General features: G+C 38.5%; 1 protein-coding gene across 1 annotated transcript in view; it reads left to right on the forward strand.

The window, feature by feature from the left end:
• Nell2 (neural EGFL like 2) overlaps positions 1-25,995 on the forward strand; it is a 328,665-nt gene that overhangs the window by 226,699 nt on the left and 75,971 nt on the right. The window contains exon 14 of the mRNA XM_048350874.1: positions 25,140-25,262. Coding sequence (XP_048206831.1) covers positions 25,140-25,262 — 123 coding nt within the window. The remainder of the gene's footprint in view (positions 1-25,139; positions 25,263-25,995) is intronic.

Below are 25,995 nucleotides of genomic sequence, written 5' to 3' on the forward strand. Positions count from 1 at the left end.
TGCTAAATATTAAGTCAATATTTCCCTGTTTATATTAACTCTATTTGATTATACAACTATATATCTTCAAAGTGGGAAAAAGTGAAATATTCAATATACACATATACATTTTGCTTATATTTGTATAGCAAAATACCTTAACATGATTCATGTGTCTATTAGATATACAGGACAAAGTAATAGTTCCTCACTGCTTGTTATTGTAGGTGACAGTTCTGCTCCTTTAAAAAGTACCTTTATTTATTTCCTTAGTTGAATTAGTGCTATTTACTGGGACTCTCTTCAGAAGGAAAAGGGCAGGTTAGAAAAAATTTTCAGAGCAAATTATTGCTTTTAAACATCTTTGTGTACAATTCTAGTTGAGGAAATAATTATACTGTTGTTGAAACTTCTGACAATGTCGACAAATAGATTTCAAGATACAAGCCAGCTTCTGCTGTTGTTGTTTGTGGTATATGGAGAAATTGATTTGCTAATAAATGTATTCACTTTGAGTCAATCACCCTACATTGTAAAAATGGATGAAGAAAATAACCCTTTAACCCAGAAATGGCAAAGAGAGAGAGAAAGAAAGAGAGAGGAATGCTATCAATGCAACACATCATTGTATATATTCAAACCATCTCTGGAATATGTATTCTATCCATAAAGACCTTCTATAAATATACACAACTCCGAAGGTGGCATGATATATGCTTTCAAATAAGTTTACATCTGGGCTGGGGATATGGCCTAGTGGCAAGAGTGCCTGCCTCGGATACACGAGGCCCTAGGTTCAATTCCCCAGCACCACATACACAGAAAACGGCCAGAAGCGGCGCTGTGGCTCAAGTGGCAGAGTGCTAGCCTTGAGCAAAAAGAAGCCAGGGACAGTGCTCAGGCCCTGAGTCCAAGGCCCAGGACTGGCCAAAAAAAAAAAAACAAAAAAAAAAACAGTTTACATCTGGAGTGTGTGTGTGTGTGTGTGTGTGCACAAGTGTGTATGCATCAGTCCTGGGGCAAGAACTCAGGACTTGAGTACTATCCCTTTGCTCTTCTGCTCAAGGCTACCACTTGAGCCATATGTCCACTTCTCCCTCTTTATGGTTAATTGGAGATGAGTCTCATGGACTTAGCAGCCTAGGCTAGCTTTGAACTTCAGTCCTCAGATCTCAGCCTGCTAGGATTAAAGGCACTAACATACTCCTTTCTCTGGCATTTTTATTATGTTTCTGCTGCTCATTCATTTGTTCAAGGTAACATAAGTATGTACCCTTCTCAGCACAATCTTTCTCCAAGTACGTCTTCACGTTTAAATCCTCAAAAAAAAAATCAATATGTTGAGTAGAAATCCTTCCAACAGGAAAAATGTTCACAATAAACTTTAATATTTAAAATTCTCATGAGATGATTTTCAATTTTTTTAAAAAAATCACATATCACATTATACTCTACTAATCTGATATTTTTCCCTTATGGTGGACTCTCTTAAAATACTGGAGCTCAAATTATACCCTTTCATTGCTTCCATTTGAAATCGACTGCTTAGGCCATTTATATTGAAATAGTCTTCACTCATAGTTAAAATTAATACAGTAGAATGAAATTATATTATTGGACTCCTTTGTATCCAAATTTAGCTACACTTTATATAATATCATGTCTCTCTAAATGTAATTGCATTTAAGTAAAAGCCTGATATTATACAGTTTTTTTACACTGAACAGAGAAGCTATTATTCTTTTCCCTCAACTGCATTTCACTAGTCTCCAGACCTGTGAAATTTCACATGAAGTGTTGTGAAGTGTGGAGAAAGACATGTAGTGCAAGTGAAACCCCTCAGTCTGCAGGGTGCATTTATAGAATTCATGTTTGTTGGTGGGCTGGGCACAGTGCTGGTCAGATTTCACATTCTCCTTGGCCTTCAGGCTTAGGAAGTTTCTGTAGGAAGTAGTGCAGCAGGAGATGAGATGAACAGATTTCAATTCCTTTCATGGAGTTCCCATGACAGTGTGTTTTGACGTGTGTTAGAGTGTAGTAGCCAAGCATTTTACCAGCTTCAGCCATAGGGGTGGGAATGTGCTAGGGACTTGGAGTCACCAAGTAAACTATCAAGACTAAAAAATTGGGAAAAGACAGTCATAATACTCAAAATATATAAATGAATATATATATATAAATATACTGAATTTACAAATGTCCTCTCCCTAAATGTATACTCTGCATACTCTGTATATCTATAGAGATGTCTATAAATCTATATTGATAAAGCATATAGATATCTCTAGATGGATATCTATACATATCTAAATAGGTATCCATAGCTAATATTTATACATAGAATATATATATATACATATACACATACTTTTCCCACATGCACACTTGTGTGTGTATGTATATGTATACAACATGAGTGCATGGGTGGTGTTGGATAGATGGAGGAGGAGAACAATGGAAGGGGTAACCTGATGAAGATGCATTGTACTCTTAAACTGGCATGTTGAATTGAAACCCCTTTGTATAACTATTTAAAGATAATAAAAATGAATTTAATGATAATAATAAGGCCCAATGCCAGTGGCTTATGACTGTATTTCTAGCTATTCAGAAGGCTGAGATCAGAGGATCACATTTGATGGAAGCCTTAGCAAGAAAGTCTGTGAAACTAATTAACCAGCAAAAAAAGAAAGGATGAAATAAGGGAACAAAGAAAGACAGAGAGAGAAGGAAAGAGAAAGAAAGAAAAAGAGAATGGAAAGAAGGAAGAAAGAATGAATGAATGAAAGAAAAGAAAGGAAGAAAGAAAAAAGCCAGAAGTAGAGCTGTAGTTCAAGTGGTAGAGTGTCTTCTTTGATCAAAAGAGCTGAAGTAGGGGCTGGGAATATGGCCTAGTAGCAAGAGTGCTTGACCCGTATATACGAAGCCCTGGATTCGATTCCTCAGCACCACATATATAGAAAAGGCCAGAAGTGGCATTGTGGCTCAAGTGGTAGAGTGCTAGCCTTGAGCAAAGAGGGCAGGGACAGTGCTCAGGCCCTGAGTCCAAGCCCCAGGACTGGCAAGAACAAAAAAAGGTGTACATAGGGGTCTAGGAATATGGCATAGTGGTAAAGTGCTTGCCGAGCATGTGTGAAGCCCTGGGTTCCATTCCTCAGCTCCACATATACAGAAAAAAAAAGAGCTGAAGTCAACAGCGATACTCACAAGACACTATATTGGAAATGAACTTTACAATTTGGGGGTGCAGGACTCGGGGGAGAAGAAATGTGGGAGAAAAATAAAGGAGGGGTTAACAATATTGGACAAGAAATCTACTAATTACCTTATGTAACTGTAACCCCCTTATGTATCACTTTTACAATAAAATTAAATTTCTTTAAAAGAGCTAAAGGACAGCTCCTAAGCCCTGAGTTCAAACCCCAATGATACTGGCACAAAAAGAGAGGGAGAGAAAGACAGAGACAGAGACAGAGACAGAGACAGAGAGATAGAGAGAGAGAGGAAGGGAAGGAGGGTGTGAGGAAGGAAGGATAAATAAATTCAATTCGAGAGGAATTATTGATCTACCATTGTTTTCTCTTCTGAAAATAATACAGGACCCCATTTAATTTCTATTTTGTCTTTTTTTTTAGCTATGCTGGAGTTTGCATGCCAGGTCTTCTGTTTAGGCAGGCATTCTACCACTGGAACCATATCTATTATTATTATTAACTAACATTGAATGTTATATTTCAACAGGCAAATTTAAAATATAATTTTTCCTTTTAGTTGAAAAAAGATATGTCGATGGAGGCTTATACCCTTATCTTTGACTCTGCTTAATAATCAAAATGCACTACCATCATGATATTTGGATTGCACTGATTTTGTTATAGGGAATATGAAATTAAATTAAAAACTTTAAGATGGCTTGATTCTTTTGGATCGCTGTGCTGTGAGGGTCTCTGTCGAGTCTCTGTGTACTGAATGTTGCACCTACCCTGTATTCTCACCTTTCTGTTTCTCCATCTGCCCATTCTGCACTGATGATGCAAATGTGTCCTTCATCTTAGACTTCCTCATTCATTCATTCATTGCCTTCTTGCTGATGATGTGAAACCATTAGAACATGTGAACCCAGGAAGAACATGAGTAGTCCTATTAAATGATAATTAGCCTTCTGTTATAGTTTCCATAAATACCTTGCACCATTAAAGCAGGAACCACTTACGTGCAATAATCAAGTTCAACTGGTTATTGATATATATATTTCTGTTAACTTATTGGTGTCATCCACACAGGAATAAAATTAGGTCTTGAATTTACTTGCCAAAAGATCTTACACTGCTTTTTTTTCACAAGTAGACTGTTCTTTTAATTGTTATTGTGATTTGTAATCTCAATATTTAGTCCACTAGTCCCAGTCTTCAAATAGGAGTTTAGTAGCTACTTTTTGTTTAGATGGAAGAACAAGTTGTATCTGCAGGCTAGTATGTCCTGTGCCTTTTTATTTTTTATTCTGACAGCCTAACTATAACTTGTGGAGGATTTTGGCTGAAAGCCAGAATCAGAGCAGTCAGCTAGCACAATTGTTTGGTCTGTGTGTATTCTCCAGTGTCTTCACAGTTGAAATAAAATAAGTAACACGTTTGCTATCGAGGAGACCACTATAGGCCGGAGATGTGGGGAATGTTTTATTTATTCAACTCTCCTGATCTCCCCCTTCACTTTTGTGCATTTGCATTCTCTGTTCAACTTTACAAGTGAAAATAGAGTCAGGATGTAAAGCAAGAGTTGGTTCGAAGACTCTCCTTGGAACATCCCAAACTAGAAGAACACATATGTAATACCTGAGTTACACTAAGTAATGCCTGTTCAGATTTGGATGCCAATTTTGAACCATTTATTTAGCAAAATACTGCCCCAAAATATGGAGGCAGAGATTTTGATTGGCTTGACAAGAAAAGCAGATCTGAATTTCATCAAGCCTCCACAAGGGAGAGCATATTGTCAGCAGCAGTAATTACAGCAGGTAATTGTGTCATTTACCCTGTCACAGACCACTGAATGTGACGGGCAGGGAACACACCAGCTGTCATTCCCTGTTAGTGTTCACGTTCTGGGATTTGCAGAATCACACCAGGGCTCACTCTTGGCTGAGTGGAAAGAAAACAAAAATAAACCCAGATTGAATATGATTACAACTTTATGGAGAGGTTTGTTTGTTTTTTCAAAGAAGAAAACCAAAAGTGTAAATTTCTATAAGGTTGAAATGCACTGTGTGTTTCCCTTTACTTCATGTGTTTGTTATTATTGTTCTACATCAAAACACATTGGAGCTAGGCTCTGGTGGCTCACACCTGTAATTCTAGCTACTCAGGAGGTTGAAGATTATCGTTCAAAACCAGCCAGGGCAGGAAAGTCCTTGAGACTCCTCATAGACTTTTTTTTTCCTTTCAGTCCTGGTGCTTGAGAGCCTGGGCACTATCCCTGACTTCTTTTTGCTCTACCACTTGAGCCACAGCGCCACTTCTGGCCTTTTCTATTTATCTGGTGCTGAGGAATCAAATCCAGGCCTTCATGCATGCTAGGCAAGCACTCTACCACTAAGCCACATTCCCAGCCCATCATTTACTTTTTAAAAAAGACTTAAAAAAAAAGTTATGCTAGGCATTAATTGGAGTTACCTCAATGAGCGAGAAGAAACAGAGTTGTGGCGCAAATAGTAAAACAGCAGACTTGAGTGAAAAAAGAAAAGGGACAACACTGAGCCTGAGTTTCAGCTCTGGCACTGGCACCCTACACCCACACACACTCAAATACACACACACACACACACACACACACACACACACACACCCCACACCTCCCTAACCCCCACCCTATCCACATGCATACAGAAATAGCTTTGGGGCTATAACTAAGGATAACTAAGATCCAGTTTTGCTTCTCTCTGAACATGATCTTGGATAAATCATTTAATCTGCTTAAACCTCAATTTTTCCTGTGGCCAGTCAGAACTCAGTGGATGCAACCCCTAGAGTCCAAATTCTTCTTGAAATTTTTTTCTGTATCTTCAACATAAATAACATCTTAGGTGCTATGAAATGTCATGGAGCAGATAATATTTTTTAAGTTTGGTTAACTACAGTTTTTTCCTAGTTTTGTTTTCTCTGGAAGAATTGAGTGGAGACATAGAGGAGGGAGTCTAGGAGTGTAAGTCCAGTTAGATCTGAAGAAACGTTTTCTGTTTCTTAAAAAAATCAACATCAGGACAGGAACTTCTTCTTTGAAAATTCCTCACTCCCTTCCTTTTTCTATTTTTAAATAGTTGCACAAAGGGCTTTCAATTCAGCTTGTGAGTTTATGAGTAAAAGCATCTTGACCCATGTCACCCCTCTCATTGTTCTCTCCATCTCTCCTATTCCCACCCATCCCCTCAATTTTCCTGATTCCATTGTCACATATACACATTGAATATCATGACTGTGCTCTCCTGTCCTTCCTCTCTTCATTCACGGGAACTTCTTATAAACAACCTAGATGGAGCTTCTCTGTCATTGGCATATCGTGGCCAGGCTGATCCATTATTTTTCTCTACTGGATGGAAACATTTAGGCAAATATGGATGGAGCACTGAATTTCAGTCAGATACTCTGCCAAACACTCAGCATACAGCAAGGATGAAACGCTCTGGAGGTTCAGCAGTAATAAAATGCATGACATAGGGAGCAAGGGGTCTTCTTGGATCTTCATCCATATACCACATATATCTGCTGCTTTTCCATAGATGGGCAGGGGTAGCAGGAGAGTGGGTCAGTGTCCATTATGGTAGGATATGTTAATTGATATGTTATGTGCTGTATAATAAACATGTAACTTGTACTTAGCAGTTTCTATCCTAGAAGCAAAGGTTGGTAGGGAAACAGACAACTGAAATCCAGAATGTTCCTTTCTCTGAAACAGGAATCCCTAGTAGGCCACCAAAGCATCTTAGACTGAGAGACTTGACTCATGTAAGCTATGAGGAATTTAGTGAAAGAGGACTTTCCTATGCCCAAAATAAACATATGCTTTCTTTGTATATCTTACTTAAATATTCTGGAAACATCTGTGGCTGAAGGTTTTTCATCTCTTTTAGCAAATTGTTTCTCAGCAGTTTCAAATAATAATCCTTTAGTTATTATTGATCCTCCTAGATAAAAATATTGCTCATCACTGATAAAATGATCATCACCACTGATAAAAATGGTGGTCATCCTTAGTCATCATTTAGGCCATCATTCATAAACTTTAGGCTTTGGAATTTCAAGAATGGTTGGGTCTCACTTTAAAATTTATCGTTTTTATTTAGTTTGTCATTTTGTTTCAGGGTATAAGAGATTGTGAATTGCTGCTGGAGAATGTTCAGACCAGATTAGAAAAGGAAATGGAGCCATTACAGTCACGTTGGTCTGCCATAGTGTTCAGGAAGCTGTTCTTTGATAAAGACCAGATCAAATTTCTCCTCACATCTAAACAACAACCTGTATTGTTCCTGTTGTTATCCCACTTTACTTTAAAGAGACACTAAGAGATAGTGAGCACAACTTATCATTTCTGGGAAGATATACATGTTTAGGTAGCAGTAAAAGTCCTTTAAGTATTCGTAGATCTGGGTCCCCAGAGACAGGAAAGGCAGAGAAGAAGGAAGCATGGAGGGAGGTGCTAGGTATAATTAGAAATGGGTGGAAAACAGCAGTGAATACACAAAGTGGGTACCCCAGAGTAGAATACTACTGGTTGTAATGAAAGCATTCACCTTTGTTTAGGTGAATCTATTTTTTAAACATTGACATTTTGGAAGAATAAAGGAAAGCAGAATGAGTCCACTGCAGAAGGATAGAAGGGAAGGTTACAGTTGGGAAGCAAATAGAAAGAGCAAAGTTGCAGGAAGACACGTGCTGAAACAAGAAGGGAAATCAAGGAAATTCAGAATTTTTTAAAAGAATAATTACTTATTTATTGTCAAAGTGATGTACAGAGGAGTTACAGTTTCTTTTTTTCTGATTTATTGTCAATGATGTACAGAGAGGTTACAGTTTCATACGTTAGGCATTGGATACATTTCTTGTACTGTTTGTTACCTCCTCTCTCATACCCCCCTCCCCCTACCTCCTCCCCTTTACCTCTCCCCTCATGAGTTGTTCAGTTGGTTTACACCAAACAGTTTTGCAAGTATTGCTTTTGTAGTTGTTTGTCTTATTATCCTGTGTCTCTCGATTTTGGTATTCCCTTTCACTTTCCTAGTTCTAATACCAGTATATACTGTTTCCAATGTACTCAAATAAGATACAGTGATAGTGCAGGTACAACCACAGAAAGGGAATACAAGAGGATCATCAACAATAGAAGCTACAGTTTCACATGGCATGTTGAAAGTAATTACAACAGTGATATAACACTCATTTCTGTAACATGGAGTTCATTTCACTTAGCATCATCTTATGTGTTCGTAAGGGCATAGCTATTGGGCTCTTGTGATCCTCTGCTGTGACTAGCCTAAACCTGTGCTAATTATTCCCTATGAGGGAAACCATAGAGTCCATGTTTCTTTGAGTCTGGCTCACTTCACTTAGTATAATTTTTTACCAAATCCTTCCATTTCCTTACAAATGGGGCAATGTCATTCTTTCTGATAGAAGCATAAAATTCCATTGTGTATATGTACCACATTTTCCTGATCCATTCCTCTACTGAGGTGCATCTGAGTTGGTTCCATATTTTAGCAATGACAAATTGTGGTGCAATGAACATTGTTGTGCTGATGGCTTTAGTGTATTCTTGTTTGTGGTCTTTTAGGTAGATGCCCAAAAGTGGGGCTGCTGGGTCATAGGGGAGCTCTATGTGTAGCCTTCTGAGGACTCTCCATACTTCTTTCCAGAGTGGCTGAACGAGTTTACATTCCCACCAACAATGAAGTAGGGTTCCCTTTTGACCACATCCCCTCCAACAATTGTTATTGTTAGTTTTCTTGATATATGACATTCTTACTGGGGTGAGGTGGAATCTCAATGTTGTTTTGATTTGCATTTCTTTTATGGCCAGTGATGTAGAGCACTTTTTCATATGTCTCTTTGTCATTCTCATTTCCTCTTCAGAGAAATCTCTTTGTAAATCTTTAGCCCACTTGTTGAGGGGACTGTTGGTTCTTTGAGGTTTTGTTTTGGAGGAATTTAACTTTTTTGAGTTCTGTGTATCTTTTAGATATGAGGCCTTTGTCCACTGTATGGCCGGTAAAGATCTTTTCCCAATCTGTGGGCTTTCTGTTTATCTTGCAAGCTATGTCCTTTGCCCTGAAGAAGCTTTGCAGTTTGATGCTGTCCCATTTTTCCAACCTTTCTTTGATTTGTTGCAATTCTGGGCCTTTATTAAGGAAGTTTCGTCCTGTGCCAAGGAGCCCAAGTGTTTCTCCTACTCCTTCTTGTAGTATTTTCAGGGAATCTGTTTTTATTTCAAGGTCTTTGATCCATCTGGAATTGATTTTGGTGGAGGGTTATATATAAGGATCTAGTTTTAGTTTGTTGCATGTATTGAGCCAGTTTTGCCAGCACCATTTGTTAAAGAGGCTATCTTTTTTCCATTCCATTTTTTTAGCTCCTTTATCAAAGATTAAAGAAGCATAGTTCTGTGGGTTCATTTCTGGGTCTTCAGTTCTGTTCCACTGGTCTTCAGGCCTGTTCCTGTGCCAATACCAAACTGTTTTTATTACTATAGCTTTGTAATACAGCTTGAAGTTTGGTATTCTAATTCCTGCACCACTGTCCTTTCTGCTTAGGATTGTTTTTGCTTTTCGGGGTCTTTTATTATTCCATATGAATTTCTGGATTGGAGATGAAACAGGTAACATCACCACAGAAACAATCAAAATTCAGAAAACAATAAGGGACTATTTTGTAAACCTTTACACCAACAAATTCGAGAACCTAGAAGAAATGGATGGTTTCCTAGCAAAAATTGATATCCCCAAACTCAACCATGAAGATTTAAATCTTCTAAACAGACCCATATCCAGCATTGAAATAGAAACTGCAATAAGAGATCTCCCATCCAAGAAAAGCCCAGGTCCAGACGGATTCACACAGAATTCTACAAGGCATTCCAAACAGAACTCACACCAATATTTCTTAAACTCTCCAATGAAATTGAAAGAGAAAGTTTGCTACCAAACACATTCTATGAAGCCAGTATAACCCTCATCCCAAAACCAGGGCAGGGACTCATCAAGGAAAGATCGGTCTATAGACCGATTTCCCTGATGAACATTGATGCAAAAATTCTCAACAAAATTCTGGTCAATCGACTTCAACAGGTCATCAAAAAAAATAATACACCATGAACAAACTGGATTCATCCCAGGGATGCAAAGTTGGTTCAATATACACAAGTTAATTAATGTAATCCACCACATCAACTGGAGCAAGGTAACGAATCACATGGTTATATCCCTAGATGTGCAAAAAGTGTTCGATAAAATCCAGCACCCATTCATGATAAAAGCCCTGGAAAAACTGGGATTCCAGGGAACATTCCTGAATAAAATAAAGGCATTCTTTGACAAACCAACAGCAAGCATAATTCTAAATGGTGAAAAGCTAAAGCTATTCCCTTTAAAATCAGGAGCAAGATAGGGATGTCTACTCTCTCCTCAACTTTTCAACATAGTACTAGAATTCCTAGCCAGAGCAATTAGGCATGAAGAAAACATAAAGGGGATCCAAATAGGAAAAGATGAAGTTAAACTTTCTCTCTTCACAGATGACATGATCCTATACCTAAAGAACCCCATAGACTCTACTCCCAAGCTACTAGAGCTAATCCAAAACTTTGGCAAAGTAGCAGGATATAAAATAAGCCCTCAAAAATCAATGGCTTTTCTATATGCCAATGACCAGTAGATCAAGGCCAAAATCAGGAAAGCAACTCCTTTTGCAATAGCCTCAAAAAACATAAAATACCTAGGAATAACCTTAACCAAAGAAGTAAAAGACCTCTATGATGAGAACTTTAAAAACATGAAAAATGAAATTAAGTCAGAACTAAGGAAATGGAAAAACCTCCCATGCCTCCTGGATTGGGAGGATTAATATAGTCAAAATGGCAATATTGCCAAAGCCTATCTACAAATTCAATGCAATACCCATTAATATCCCAACACCATTTTTTAAAATAAATTCAGAATTTGAGTCTATTATCCTTTGTTATTATTCAACTGTTCTTTAATTTACCTATGCTCTGGTCCTATGGTTGAATTTCTCTTAGCATCTAAGCAACAACCTGATTGACGGCCCTGAAGCCACTGGCTTAAGGAGAAAAGATGGGCATGAGGAGAGCAGGAGAATTAGCCAGTAGAAGTGAGGTGCAATAATGTTCAAGATAAATGAAAAGCATTCCTCAACCTTCTAAAAATCTCCCATTGGAGCCAGGCACTGGCGCTTACACCTGTCATCTGAGGATTGAGGTTTGAAGCCAGCTGGGGAGGAAAGTCCATGAGAGTCTCATTTCCAGTATACCACCGAAATGCTGGAAGTAGAGTTGTGGCTCAAGTGGTAGAGTGCCAGACTTGAACAAAAAAGGCTAAAGGATAGCACTCTAGTCCTGATTTCAATCCCTAGGACTTGCATTAAAAATAGTTAAAAGAAAAAAAATCTTCCATTGGTTTCTGGGGGTGAGAATTCCCCTCTGTGAGGATCGATGAGAAAAGAGTTCCTGTGTGTGAAGTAATCTCATCAAGAGGTGTGGAATAAAAGCCATTTCAAATTCTTGGAAAAACTACATAATATAAAATGAAGAGGCACTATAACTACATTACATTATCAAAAATAAAAAAGAAAGAAAATCTCTGAAATTTAAGAGGATACCTTTCAAAACAACAAAAAAGATTTTACTGTATTCTTAAGTTGCTTCTTGCCACTGAACAATTGGATTAGTATGTGTATCTTTCTATGTGTTTATGTATCTATCTATCATCTATGTATCATCTATCATCCATCTCCATCTAGGGCAGATAAATTGCACATGCATACATATATGAATATATACAGAGAGAAACAGAGAGATAATCAAGTGCTCCCTGCTACAGTACTTACTGGAGAATGAAATAAAAGCTACTTCCATGTGTGTTTTATGTTTCCTTAAGTGTACTGATAAACAACATATCAGTCATTTGGAATAGAAATAGCATGGTACCTTGAATTTTTCTTTTTTCTTTTTTTCTTTTTTCCTTGAATTTTTCTGTGGTAGAAATGCAGGTACTGTGTCCCAGAAAGAAATTTCATAATGAAGCTTCTTTTAAAATTAAGTATTTGAGTGAAAAGCAGTAAAGAACTGGATGAATTTGATTCACTCCATATTTACATTCCTCTGAAATCAGGAAAATTTACTTTCTATAGTTAGAGAATTCAAGGTCAGCATATAGTATCTGATTTAATTGTAAAATCCTCTAAGAAAGCCCACAGAGTGGGAGAAGATCTTTACCGGCCATTCAACGGACAAAGGCCTCATATCTAAAATATATACAGAACTAAAAAAATTACCTTCCTCCAAAACAAAACTGCAAAGAAACAATAGCCCCCTCATCAAGTGGGCTAAAGACTTACAAAGAGACTTCTCTGATGAGGAAATGAGAATGGCCAAGAGACATATGAAAAAGTGCTCTACATCACTGGCCATAAAAGAAATGCGAATCAAAACAACATTGAGATTCCACCTCACCCCAGTAAGAAAGTCATATATCAAGAAAACTAACAATAACAATTGTTGGAGGGGATGTGGCCAAAAGGGAATCCTACTTCATTGTTGGTGGGAATGTAAACTGGTTCAGCCACTCTGGAAAGCAGTATGGAGATTCCTCAGAAGGCTAAATATAGAACTCCCCTATGACCCAGCAACCCCACTTTTGGGTATCTATCCAAAAAAACCACATACAAAATCACAGTAAAGCCACCAGCACAACAATGTTCATCGCAGCGCAATTTGTCATAGCTAGAATCTGGAACCAACCCAGATGCACCTCAGTAGAGGAATGGATCAGGAAAATGTGGTACGTATACACAATGGAATTTTATGCCTCTATCAGAAAGAAAGACATTGCCCCATTTGTAAGGAAATGGAAGGACTTGGAAAAAATTATACTAAGTGAAGTGAGCCAGACCCAAAGAAACATAGACTCTATGGTCTCCCTTATTGGGAATAATTAGCACAGGTTTAGGCAAGTCACAGCAGAGGATCACAAGAGCCCAATAGTTATACCCTTATGATCACATAAGATGATGCTAAGTGAAATGAACTCCATGTTATGGAGACAATTGTTATATCACAGTTGTAACTACTTTCAACGTCCCATGTGTATCTGTAGCTTCTACTATGGATGATGTTCTTATATCACCTTCCTGTGGTTGTATCTACACTATCTCTGTAATCTTATCTGAGTATATTGGAAACTGTCTATACTGGTATTAGAACTAGGAAATTGAAAGGGAATACCAAAATCAAGAGACACAGGGTAAAAAAAAGACAAACAACTACAAAAGCAATACTTGCAAAACTGTTTGGTGTAAGTGAACTGAACACCTCATTGGGGGAAAGGGAAAGGGGGAGGAGGGAGGGAGGAATGAGGGACGAGGTAACAAACAGTACAAGAAATGTATCCAATGCCTAATGTATGAAACTGTAACTTCTCTGTACATCAGTTTGATAATAAAAATTTGAAAAAAGAAAACCTCTAAGATTATTTACTTATTCATTTGTGTTAGGCCTGGGGCTTGAACTCAGAGCCTGGGCACTATCCTTGAGGTTTTGTTCAGGCTAGTGCTCTACCACTTGATCCACAGCTCCACTTCCGACTTTTTGATATTTAATTTGAGGTAAGAGTTTCATAGACTTTCCTGCCAGGGCTGGCTTTGAACTGTGATCCTCATATCTCAGCCTTCTGAGTAGCCAGGACGACAGGTATAAGCCACCAGTGCCTGGCTTTCATGGATTTTGAGTGAGTGAAATGAGCTCCAGATGTAAGATATTCCACAACTATTAGAGATGTTGAGTGCATGTGTATTGGAGCCTTACTGCTCACCTACATTTATCAAGTGCTGAAGTGTATCAGGTGTATGGAAAGAACTGAGGAGTCAAAGCTCTATAATAAAATTCCCTGACTCAAGGAGTGCACTTATTAAGGATGGGACAAATGAGAGAATAAACAACCTCTGACGGCATGATGAGGGCTGGATAAGCACTCATTCTCAAAGCCCTGCTTGTGCCAGGATTATTCTCAGTGTTTTCCATACACCAGCTCATTTGTCTTTACAGCTCTGTCAAAAGCATTCTAACAACAGTTCTGATTTACAGATATGAACTACTAAAAGTGTACAAAAATTCACTTGAGCTGGATGCAATGTCTCACACCTATAATCCAGGAGACTGAGACCCTGAGGAATATGGTTCAAAGCCAGCCTGGGCAGGAAAGATTCTTATTTCCAGTTAACTATCCAAAACAAGTCAAAGTGGAACTGTGCCTCAAGTAGCAGAGCACTAACCTTCAGGAAGAAAGCTCAGGGACAGTGCCCCAGCTGCTGAGTTGAAACCCTAGGACTGGAATACACATACAAAAATTCAATTGACAGCAACATTTGATCTGATTATGGGGACTATTTCTCCTCTTTATTCCATTTGGTATAAATGGTTATATATTTTGCTACATAAATAGTTGCTTAATTTCTGAGTATTGCCCTACAACTTGCTAGGGACCGACGACTTAGTAGGCTATTTTACCAAAGAGGAAATGGTATTCGAATAATTTATCTGAGATCATAAAGCTAGGAAAAAGAAGAGCCATGATGTGAATTGAAGTGGGCTGGTGCCCGGGTCCTTTCTCCCAGCCTCTGTCAATTCTGGCTTTCATATGGTCCAATGGAATCAAGCACAATGCACTCTGGTTTCCATGGGACACATCCAGATTAAACTGAGAGCATGTCACAGTTTCTGGGGAGTTTTGTTGAAAATAGGAGTAGGAGGTGAGAGTAGCATTAGGTAAGAGAGTAGAAAACTTCCTGAGGAGAAAACATCCTATGCAAAGTCAAGGAAACATATGTCAGATATGCAGGACTAAGTCATTTTCTAGTCCTTGGCCTTTAGCACACCCTCAGAAATTGATTTGTTAATAAAGTGATGTACAGGGTTAGTGAAAGAAAGGCTCACAATGAAAGACTTGATAAGTAGATAGTATCTTCATGGTTGGGAAAAGCTATTACATTAGGGGTGGAATAGGTGCTCAAATGGTAGAGTGTCTCCCTAGCAAACATGTGATTCTTGAGGTCAAGCCTCAGTACCACAAAACAGAATGACAAGAAGATCGATTTGAAGAGAGAAGAGCTCTGAGTTGGTGAAGAGTAGGTGACAGCAGTCAAGATGGATCCAGCTATATTTAGCCTTCTGAGGAATCTCCATACTGCTTGCCAGAGTGGCTGAACCAGTTTACATTCCCACCAACAATGAAGTAGGGTTCCCTTTTGGCCACATCCCCTCCAACAATTGTTATTATTAGTTTTCTTGATATATGACATTCTTGCTGGGGTGAGATGGAATCTCAATGTTGTTTTGATTTGCATTTCCTTTATGGCCAGTGATGTAGAGCATTTTTTCATATGTCTATTGGCCATTCTCATTTCCTCATCAGAGAAGTTTCTTTGTAAGTCTTTAGCCCACTTGATGAGGGGGCTATTGGTTCTTTGCGGTTTGACCCAGCAGCCCCACTGTTGGGTATCTATCCAACAGCCCACAAACAAAAATCACAGTAATGCCACCAGCACAACAATGTTCATCGCAGCACAATTTGTCATAGCGAGAATCTGGAACCAACCCAGATGCCCCTCCATAGATGAATGGATCAGGAAAATGTGGTACATATACACAATGGAATTTTATGCCTCTATCAGAAAGAATGACATTGTCCCATTTGTAAGGAAATGGAAGGACTTGGAAAAAGTTATACTAAGTGAAGTGAGCCAGACCCAAAGAAACATGGACTCTATGGCCTCCCTTATTGGGAATAATTAGTACAGGTTTAGGCAAGCCATAGCAGAGCATCACAAGGCCCAATAGCTATACCCTTATGAACACATAAGATGATGCTAAGTGAAATGAACTCCATGTTATGGAAACAATTGTTATATCACAGTTTTAACTACTTTCAACGTCCTATGTGTATGTGTCGTTTCTATTATTGACGATGTTCTTGTATCACCTTCCTATGGTTGTACCTACACTATCTCTGTAATCTTATCTGAGTATATTGGAAACCGTGTTTACTGGTATTGGAAGTAGGAAATTCAAAGGGAATACCAAAATTGAGAGACACAGGGTAAAAAAAGACAAACAACTACAAAAGCAATACTTGCAAAACTGTTTGGTGTAAGTGAACTGAACACCTCCGTGGGGGGAGGGGAGGGAAAGAGGGGGAGGGAGGGGGGCATGAGGGACAAGGTAACAAACAGTACAAGAAATGTATCCAATGCCCAACGTATGAAACTGTAACCTCTCTGTACATCAGTTTGATAATAAAAATTTGAAAAAGAAAAAAAAAAGATGGATCCAGCTGCAACAGTGTTGTCATCGAGTCCTTATACCAATGCAAACAAGAGACATGTCCAAATTTTGGCAGTTTCTGAATAGTGGGGAATGGGATGTATGTGTGTGTGTGGAATTGAAAACTGCCAACAAGTAGAATCACAGTGGTTTATTCTCTGAGATGTTGCTAATGAGAAGTCCATGGTATTCCTAAAGTCCCCTTTTTGTTTTCTTTTATGGTACTATAAAACATCTGAAATAGGTCATAGATACAGGTTCATTTCATATCATAAGTAGTTAGTGTGTGTGTGTGTGTGTGTGTGTGTGTGTGTGTGTGTGTGTGTGTGTGTCCTGGGGCTAGAACTCTCAGGTCCTGGAAACTGTTCCTGAACATTTTTGCTCAAAGCTAACATACTACTGCTTGAGCCATAGCTCCACTTCTGGCTTTTTAGTAGTTAATGGGAGAAAACTCACAAACTTACCTGCCCAGACTGCATTCAAACTGTGATCCTCAGATCTCAGCCTCTTGAATCACTGGGATTGTAGGAGTGAGCCACCAGTACATAGCATATCATGAGTAGTACTCTTATAGTTCAAAAGTTCCAGATGTTAAAAACATCAGATTATACATCTTTGATGTTTGAAGTGTCCCAGAACTATGCAACAGAAACTTAAAAAAAGGTTCTGAGAGAACCAATGTAAGCTTTTTGGCATTTCCTTATGGAAGGCTTTTGCTGTCCTGCCATGAGTTCAGTTCATGGAACACACAAGGAAATTAAAAACAAGGTTTGAAAATCAGAGCTCACATCTCTTTGGAAATGACTGAAAGGTAGAAAGGAAATCTGAGGATCAAATAAGGACTAGTGAAGGAGGCTGAGCATTGCAGTGAAAAGACTGGTAGAAAACCAAGCAGGCATGTCAGACTGAAGAACTCTAAACGAATTCCTCGTTGCCATGCAAACTGAAGAAGAATAAGAAATCAGTATTGAATTGGTCTGGTCAATGAACAGGAAACTTCGATAGTGAACAAAATTGCCTGGGTGTTAAAAAATGAATTTAGGAGGGTTAGCCTGCCAATATGGGTATTGAATAAGCTCAAAGCATGATATTTTTTGCAGTTACATTAATAGCACTGAAAACATATTTTTGTTGGAATCATATTGTAGTTAGTACATTTTTTTCCTATAATAGAAACTGAGTAAGGGGCTGGGAATATGGCCTAATGGTAAGAGTGCTTGCCACGTATACATGAAGCCCTAGGTTCGATTCCTCAGCACCACATATATAGAAAAGGCCAGAAGTGGCGCTGTGGCTCAAGTTGGCAGAGTGCTAGCCGTGAGCAAAAAGAAGTGCTCAGGCCCTGAGTTCAGCCCCAGAACTGGCCAAAAAAAAAAAAAAAAAAAAAAAAAAAAGAAAGAAAGAAAGAAAGAAAGGAAATCATAAGAAACAAAGGGAATGCTTTTTCAACACTATAGTGTCACCGTTAATGCCAACATCTGAAGACATTAACCAGAAAAAAAAATCCAAAATGTATTTGATTTCATAAAAAAGAATATGAAGAGAAGAACAAGCTCAATAAGGCATTTAAACTTTCTTAGCAGAATTAAAAGGCAAAAGGTAGGACATTATCTAATATAGGCAAAAGTAATTTTCCTACTGAGGCAAATAATAAATAGATACTACTTACCAAGCATCTTTTATTTGCTGAGGTCTTAATGTTCATCCTCTTAAGTTTGTCCTTTAAAATAGCGCTGAATATGGGTTTTGATTTCCCTCATTTTATTTACTTAATTCATGTACTTATTTTATATATTCTTTTTTTATGCCAATACTGGGGCTTAAACCCAGGGCCTGGGCCCTGTGGCCTAGCATTCTCACTCAAGGCTAGCACTCCACCACTTGAGCCACACCTCTACTTTTGCCTTTTGGGTGATTAGTTGCAATAAAAGTTTCACAGACTTTCCTGCCTGGGGTTGTCTTTGAACCATGATCCTTAGATCTGAGTCTTCTAAGTAGCTTGGACTAGAAGTGTGAACCACTGCTACATGGCTTACCTCCCCACCTTAAACTTAGGAAGACCACTTAACTTTCTTAATGTCACTGAACTAAGATAAAATGACCTCTAAAAGCAAGAATCCGAATATGTACTGTGTCACAGTGCCCCTGCTATTACCCACTCAAATTGTGTATGATTTTTTTTCATTTTTCCTCCTCTGTCCTTCATATGTAGCTCTAGTCTTCCTACAGTGCCACTGATTGAGAACATTTAAGTAGTCTAACGAATTGTAGCAATGTCCCTCAAGTCACTAATCATAAGGACATAAATGTTTTGATTACAAGGACTTATTGCTGATGCTGGAGAGGACCAAGTCCCTTAAATATTTGTGAAGGTAGGAAGGGTGGGAAAAAAGGTGGATAGTAAGGGGAGGGGGAAGAGGAAGGGAGTCTGCTTCTTTTCTTTTTTCCCTTTTCCCTTCTTTTTCCTTATTTCCTCCCTTTTGACATCCTTCCTTTCCTTCCTTACTTAAAATTTTTTTTCTTATGTATTGTCAAAGTGATGTACAGAGAGGTTACAGTTTCATATGTTAGTCCTTGGGTACATTTCTTGTACTGTTTGTTACCTCCTCCCTAATTCCCTCCTCCCCCATCCCCTTTTCCCTCTCCCCCCATGAGTTGTTCAGTTGGTTTACACCAAATGGTTTTGCAAGTATTGCTTTTGTAGTCATTTGTCTTTTTATCCTTTGTCGCTCGATTTTGATATTCCCTTTCACTTTCCTAGTTCTAATACCAGTATATACAATTTCCAATGTACTCAAATAAGATACAGTGCTAGTGCGGGTAGCTTTCTTACTTTTTAATTCCATGAAGATTCAAATATATTATAGCCTTTAAAACAAACATATTTAATTGAATTTAAATGTAGATGTATTTAGAAGAAACTTTTACTCTTTTTCAATATTTGCATCTTGTAGAACACTGACAGTTTCTAGTGGAAAAGGTGCCATTTTCTCTCTCTGTGTTGAAATTGTAGCCATGTGATTTGTAGGGTAGCTTTTTTTGCCTCTTGATAGCATATTCATACTGAAACATCTCAATATGGACAGCAAATTTAATTTTTTATGTCAATCATGGGGCTTGAACTCAGGGTCTGGGCGCTGTCCCTGAGCACTTTTGCTCAAGGCTACTGCTCTACCACTTTGAACCACAGCACCCCTTCCAGTTTGCTGGTGGCTATTTGGAGATAAGAGTCTCACAGACTTTCCTGCCCAGGCTGGCTTCAAACCCCATGATCCTCATATCTCAGCCTCCTGAGTAGCTAGGATCATAGGCATGAGCCACCAGTGCCTGGCATCACATTTAAAATTTAAGTGAAGGCAAGCTGCATATTATTATTACTGTTGCCACCTGAGATGTTAACCAGGATGTTAACCAGTTTAGGAGTTAATCAGTGAAAACAAAGTATTATTGTCTCTATAGAATCTATATTTAGAAAATCTGATTGCATATTTTAGTGTTACTTTCTTCTTCCAGCATTGAGCCTTTTGCTGTATGAAATAGTCTGTTTTACGTAGTATGTGGTGTGTCAAAGCAAAGAGCATGTAACATATATGCACATATTTGCTGGCTGTTTCTGTGAGATGATGGATTATATATGTAATACACTACCATGTTTCTTCTGCTTTACAGTGATGAATGATAGTGGTATGTCCTTTCTGTTTATTCATTTCCCCCATTTTATTTAAAATCCCAAAGTTCAAATTTATGCATTGAATAAATGGTTACATTTTGTTAAAAATAGTCACGTTCCTAGCATGTTAAGTGGAGCAAAAGTAGAAAGAGGGCATTTGGTGACAATTTCAGTTGTTATTTGGGTTATTGTGTTACTAAGATAATGAAATCTTTACCAGGGAAATAAAAATGGATTAAATATTGTGTGTGTGTGTGTGTGTGTGCGTGTGTGTGTTTGCATACACATGTTGGTATTGGAGCTTGAACTTGGGGTTTTACCGTCTTGCTTGGTTTTTTTTGCTCAAGACTGGAACTTTATTATTTGAGCCACACCTCCAATCCAGTTTTTTTGATGGCTGATTGAAGATAAGAATCTCTTGGATTTGTCTGCCTATGCTGGCTTTTTGAACCATTATCCTCAGATCTCAGCCTCTTGAGTAGGTAGGATTACAGGCATGAGCTATGACTTCTGGAGATATTCTTAACAGCTGATCTCAGAATCTACTTTTCATTACATATAAAATAAACTTTGGACTTCATTCATTAGTATATCCTGACATACTCTTCTTGAACACTGGAACAGAATGTTATTTAAATTTTATCTTAGAATTTCCATCCCTATTTAAATTTACTTGTTATATCTGGGAAGTGCTAAAGAAAGTAATAAAAGTGGAGATGTAGAATAATGGGTTGGTGACATTGTCCCTGGGGATATGAATCAAAGGAAAGGTAAGAAATTGACCTGTGTTCAAAATTGGATATGGAGCTGCTGTCACCACTGAGATAACTTTATAGAATACTCATTTGTATTCTGTTATATAAAAGATTAAAAAATTAGGGCTGGGGATATAGCCTAGCGGCAAGAGTGCCTGCCTCGGATACACGAGGCCCTAGGTTCGATTCCCCAGCACCACATATACAGAAAACGGCCAGAAGCGGCGCTGTGGCTCAAGTGGCAGAGTGCTAGCCTTGAGCGGGAAGAAGCCAGGGACAGTGCTCAGGCCCTGAGTCCAAGGCCCAGGACTGGCAAAAAAAAAAAACAACACAAAAAAAAAAAAAAAAACAACACAAAAAAAAAAAAGATTAAAAAATTAAACTTAATGTGTCTGTGAGTTTAAAGAAAAACTAAGGCTTTTTCTAAAATCAGTCTTTACTATAGTTGATTTTGTTGTTGTTGTTGATATTGTTTTTGTTCTGGTTCTGAGACTTGAACTCAAGGCCCAGATGCTGCCTTAGAGTTTATGTATTCAGGGCTAGCATTCTATCACTTGAATCATACCTCTATTTCCAGCGTTTTTTTAGTGGTTAATTAGAGATGAGTCTCCTAGACTTTTCCTGACTGGGTTGGCTTTAAACTTCGATCCTCAGTACTCAACAGTTTGAAGCCAGCCTGGGTAGAAAAGTCTATGAAACTCCTACCTCCGATAAATCATCTAAAAACCCTAAATGGAGCTGTAGCTAAAGTGGTAGAGAATTAGTCTTGAAGGATAAAAGTTCAGGGACAATGCCCAAGCCCTAAGTTCAAGCCCCAGGACTGACACAAACCAAAGCCAAACAACAACACAAATACAGAATAGCATAGCATGACACATGATTCTAAGACAAACCCAATAGCCCGTAACTCTGCAGGAGCAACTTAAGGAATTCCCAGCAGAGACCTGAGGTTCAGAAAGAAAAGTTCTTTAATAGTTACCTAGTCTACAGTTAAGCAATATGAATTGGCTTGAATGGTGGCATTTTATGTAATCTTCCAAGATGGAAAGGGTTTTCCAGGGGAACTTGAAGTGGGACACTTCAGGCACAGCAAACAGTTACATGTCAAGGCCTGGGTGCAATTAAGAGCAGGAAAACTGTCTGCCTTTGTGTGGCTAAGGAGCTCCCTGCCTCATTCCAGTCACTAGAAATAAAGAACAGGAAATAAACCAAGTCTTAGTTGCAATAATGATTTCACATTCATTGAATCTTATCACACTGGGTGCCAAGCCTGGTCGTGTTCAGCCCTTCCACTACTTAGTGAGTATGTTCTAATTAAGAAGACAACCAAGGCAGGGATGAAAACAACATGGAATCGATCAGCTTCTGCAGCTAAAGGGCCTGCAGCTGCCCTCATAGGGATTTATGGATTAGCTATAGCATTTTTTAGTTGTACTGGGAAGAAAATTGGCAGCAGGTAGAAACTTCAGAGGGCTGATTTATTTTGCTTCAGGAAGCAGAATCCAGGTGGGTAGTGGGGCTGCCCATTCTCGTATCTCTGAATTTTATAGTATTCTCAGCTTAGCTCTGAATGGGACAATAGGTGTGAATTGAGAAAATTATGACATATTTAGATACTATAAAGAGGAGGGTAGAATTGTGTACATTCTTGTCTAATTCAGTGAGTAATTTAGAAAATAAGATAGCCATTCACTTACTTTCAAAACTTTAAGTGAGGCAGGTGGCTCACACCTGTAATCCTAGCTTCTTAGGAGGCTGAGATTTGAGGATCATAGTTCAAAACCAGGACAGGCAGAAAAGTTCATAAGACTCATGTCTCCAATTAAGTCACCAAAATGCTGGAACTAGAACTGTGACTCAAGTGAAAGATGGTCAGCTTTGAGGGAAAAAGCTAAGGTACAGTGCCTGGGTCCTGAGTTCAAGCCTCAGTACTATCTCTCACTCCAGTGCTGAAAATCTTTATGTGGGAAATTTCTTGATTTTATTGTTGTTATTTAGAATAATATCTATAATTTTATTAGAGTGCCATAGTTGAGACTCATAATTATGTGTTCCTGTAGCATGAGATATGAAATGTCATGGTGAAATGTTATATATGAGTTTATGTATATATACATAAATTATATGTGTGTATGTATATAAAATGTAGCACTGGACATTCCATTTTATTAGTTGTCTTCAGTTTTGGTCTAATTACAACTATATGCTCCACTGGCAATGTCTTTTCAAAGTAACAGGTAAATTAATAATATCATATCCTGAGTTTAGAGCTCTAAAATGAATAGCAGACTTTATTTTTGCTTTCAAAATTCACAACCTATGGAATTAATAGCTCAAAAATGTAAGTTACTAAAATATATATTTAATTTTAGGCCCAAGTAATTCTTGGGTAAAAGACTGAATGATAATGAATGCTACCTTAAAGATTTCATCTAATCTGTGTACATTTCCTTATATACTTGATTTTTTGCTCATCTTGACTTGATGTTAGATTTTTTCCCCCACATATCCACCATATTTGTTACTAACATTTGTATTATTACTGAACGTTATAATTCTTCAGTTTTCCAAAATTCCTAGGAACTTGGACAGGCTAAGTAAATACTCTGAGCCACTGACTTGTCTTTAGAACGATGATAATGAGCCAGGTGCCAGTGGCTCACACCTATAATCCTAGCTACTCAGGAGACTGAGACTTGAGAATTATGGTTTGAAGCCAGCCTGGGCAGGAAAGTCCAAGAGACTCTTCATCTCCAATTAACCACCAAAAATGGTGGAAGTGGGGGTGTGGCCTAAGTTGTAGAGCACCAGAACTGAGCAGAAAAGCTAAGTGACAGCACCAGGCTCTGGGTTCAAGCCCCTATTATGGCAACAAGAAGGAATAAAATAAAAAGAATGATCATAAGACTGGCTGCCAGTCTTTTATAGAAGTGCAGAGGACTAAATGTTTCAGTGCCTTCAAATCTGTCAAGTTATCAGCAATTGAAAGAGGCATAAGTTAATGTTAGAATTGGTACATGTTCTAAAGGCAAGTCTGTCTTGTAAATGAATATGTGATCCTTTCTTTGCAGAGAGGGTTAGGTAGCCGAACAATTTTCATAAGCATCTTCATCCCTCCAAGTGCAGATGCAGGTGTTAACTGTAGGCACCCACGTCCCAGAACTTTGGCACCAGGTCAAGACTTGAGAGCAATGCACTTTCACATCCTTACCTGTCATCTATTATATGTTTGTATAGTTAGGTGGCAGATTTAATTCACAAGAAAGATCCATATGTTAGCCACAGAGCCTCTACTTAGCAGACTTCAACATCTACTGAGATTTCATCTCACCCTGACTCCTTGCTTCTATTCAGTCCTGCCATTTGTAGCGAATGATTTTTTAAATGTGAACTGTGTGTATACTTACAGGGGAAGTATATGATACTTCAAAACCTGAGGTCTTCTTTAGTTTATACTTTTTTTTTTTTTTTTGGCCAGTCCTGGGCCTTGGACTCAGGGCCTGAGCACTGTCCCTGGCTTCCTTTTTGCTCAAGGCCAGCACTCTGCCACTTGAGCCACAGCGCCACTTCTGGCCGTTTTCTGTATATGTGGTGCTGGGGAATCGAACCCAGGGCCTCATGTATACAAGGCAAGCTCTCTCGCCACTAGGCCATATTCCCAGCCCTTCTTTAGTTTATACTTTATATAGTGTGTAGTTGAAAGAATTACCAGATAACAATCAAGGTTCAGGTGCAGTTTAAAATATAATGTCTTTGGAGCTGGGGGGCTGGTGGCTCATGTCTGTAATCCTAGCTACTCAGGAGGCTGAGATCTGAGGATCACAAGTTCAAAGCCAGCTCATGCGGGAAAGTCTTAGAGACTCTTACCTCCAGTTAATCACCAAAACCAACAAACACAGAACTGGAAGTGTAGCTCAAGTGGTAGAGCTCCAGCCTTCACACAAAAAGCTAAAGGGACACCCAGACCCTCAGTTCAAGCCCCAGTATGGGCACAGAAAATGAAGAAAAATTATATATATATGTGTGTGTGTGTATATATATATATGTATGTATATATATATGTATGTATGTATATATATATAATCCATTTTTTGAAAGTCTGTCTTTGAGTAACAGAATTCTATTCCTCCTTTCAGAACATGATGAGTGCCTCACAAACCAGCACAGCTGTGATGAAAATGCTTTGTGCTTCAACACTGTTGGGGGACACAACTGTGTGTGCAAGCCTGGCTACATGGGGAATGGAACCACTTGCAAAGGTAACTGCTTCAATGCCACGCCTTCTGCTTTCTGTGCCACACAGCCCAGCTCCGCTCACCCCACCCCCTCTCATTGCTGCTCTGTGGCTTCCTGACATTCATTGCTAGAGCTGTAGCGCAAGGCTCACAGTCTTCCTCTCCATTCCTGAGGAAGACATGCATTATTTTAATGCTCATGTAGCGTTTACCCTCGTGTTCCTTAACTTAGCCTAAGTGGTTTACCTCTCTCCCTAACAATCCAATTCCATGACCATATTCTGGACATTTATGTTATGAACTACTCTGTTTTATTTTTTTGTTTTTATATTTTTGGTCAGTGCTAAAACTGGACTCCAGGCCTGAGCTTTATTCCTTAGTTCTTCCACTCAAGGCTATAGCACTCTAACACTTGAAGCAAACCTTCACTTAATTGGAGATAAAAATCTCTTAGACTTCCCTGCCTGGGTTGGCTTTGAACTGTGATCCTCACATCTCAGCCTCCTGATGACTGGCCTGAGCCACCAGCACCCAGTTCATTTTTGAATTAATAAACTTCAATATTTTATTGACTAACTCCACATTCTTTTCTTTCCAGCTTCCATCTTAATTCTGAATTTTGTTTTTTCAAAACTTCCTTTCCATCCAGTTTGCCAATATTTTAGTTTCAAATGTTTCTTTGTGAGCCCAATTATGAATCTATCATGACAACTATGTTTCTGGCATATCCATCACCATCAAACCTACTGAAATACTT

Source organism: Perognathus longimembris, chromosome 1 (assembly GCF_023159225.1).
Source record: "Perognathus longimembris pacificus isolate PPM17 chromosome 1, ASM2315922v1, whole genome shotgun sequence".
Lineage (NCBI taxonomy): Eukaryota > Metazoa > Chordata > Mammalia > Rodentia > Heteromyidae > Perognathus > Perognathus longimembris.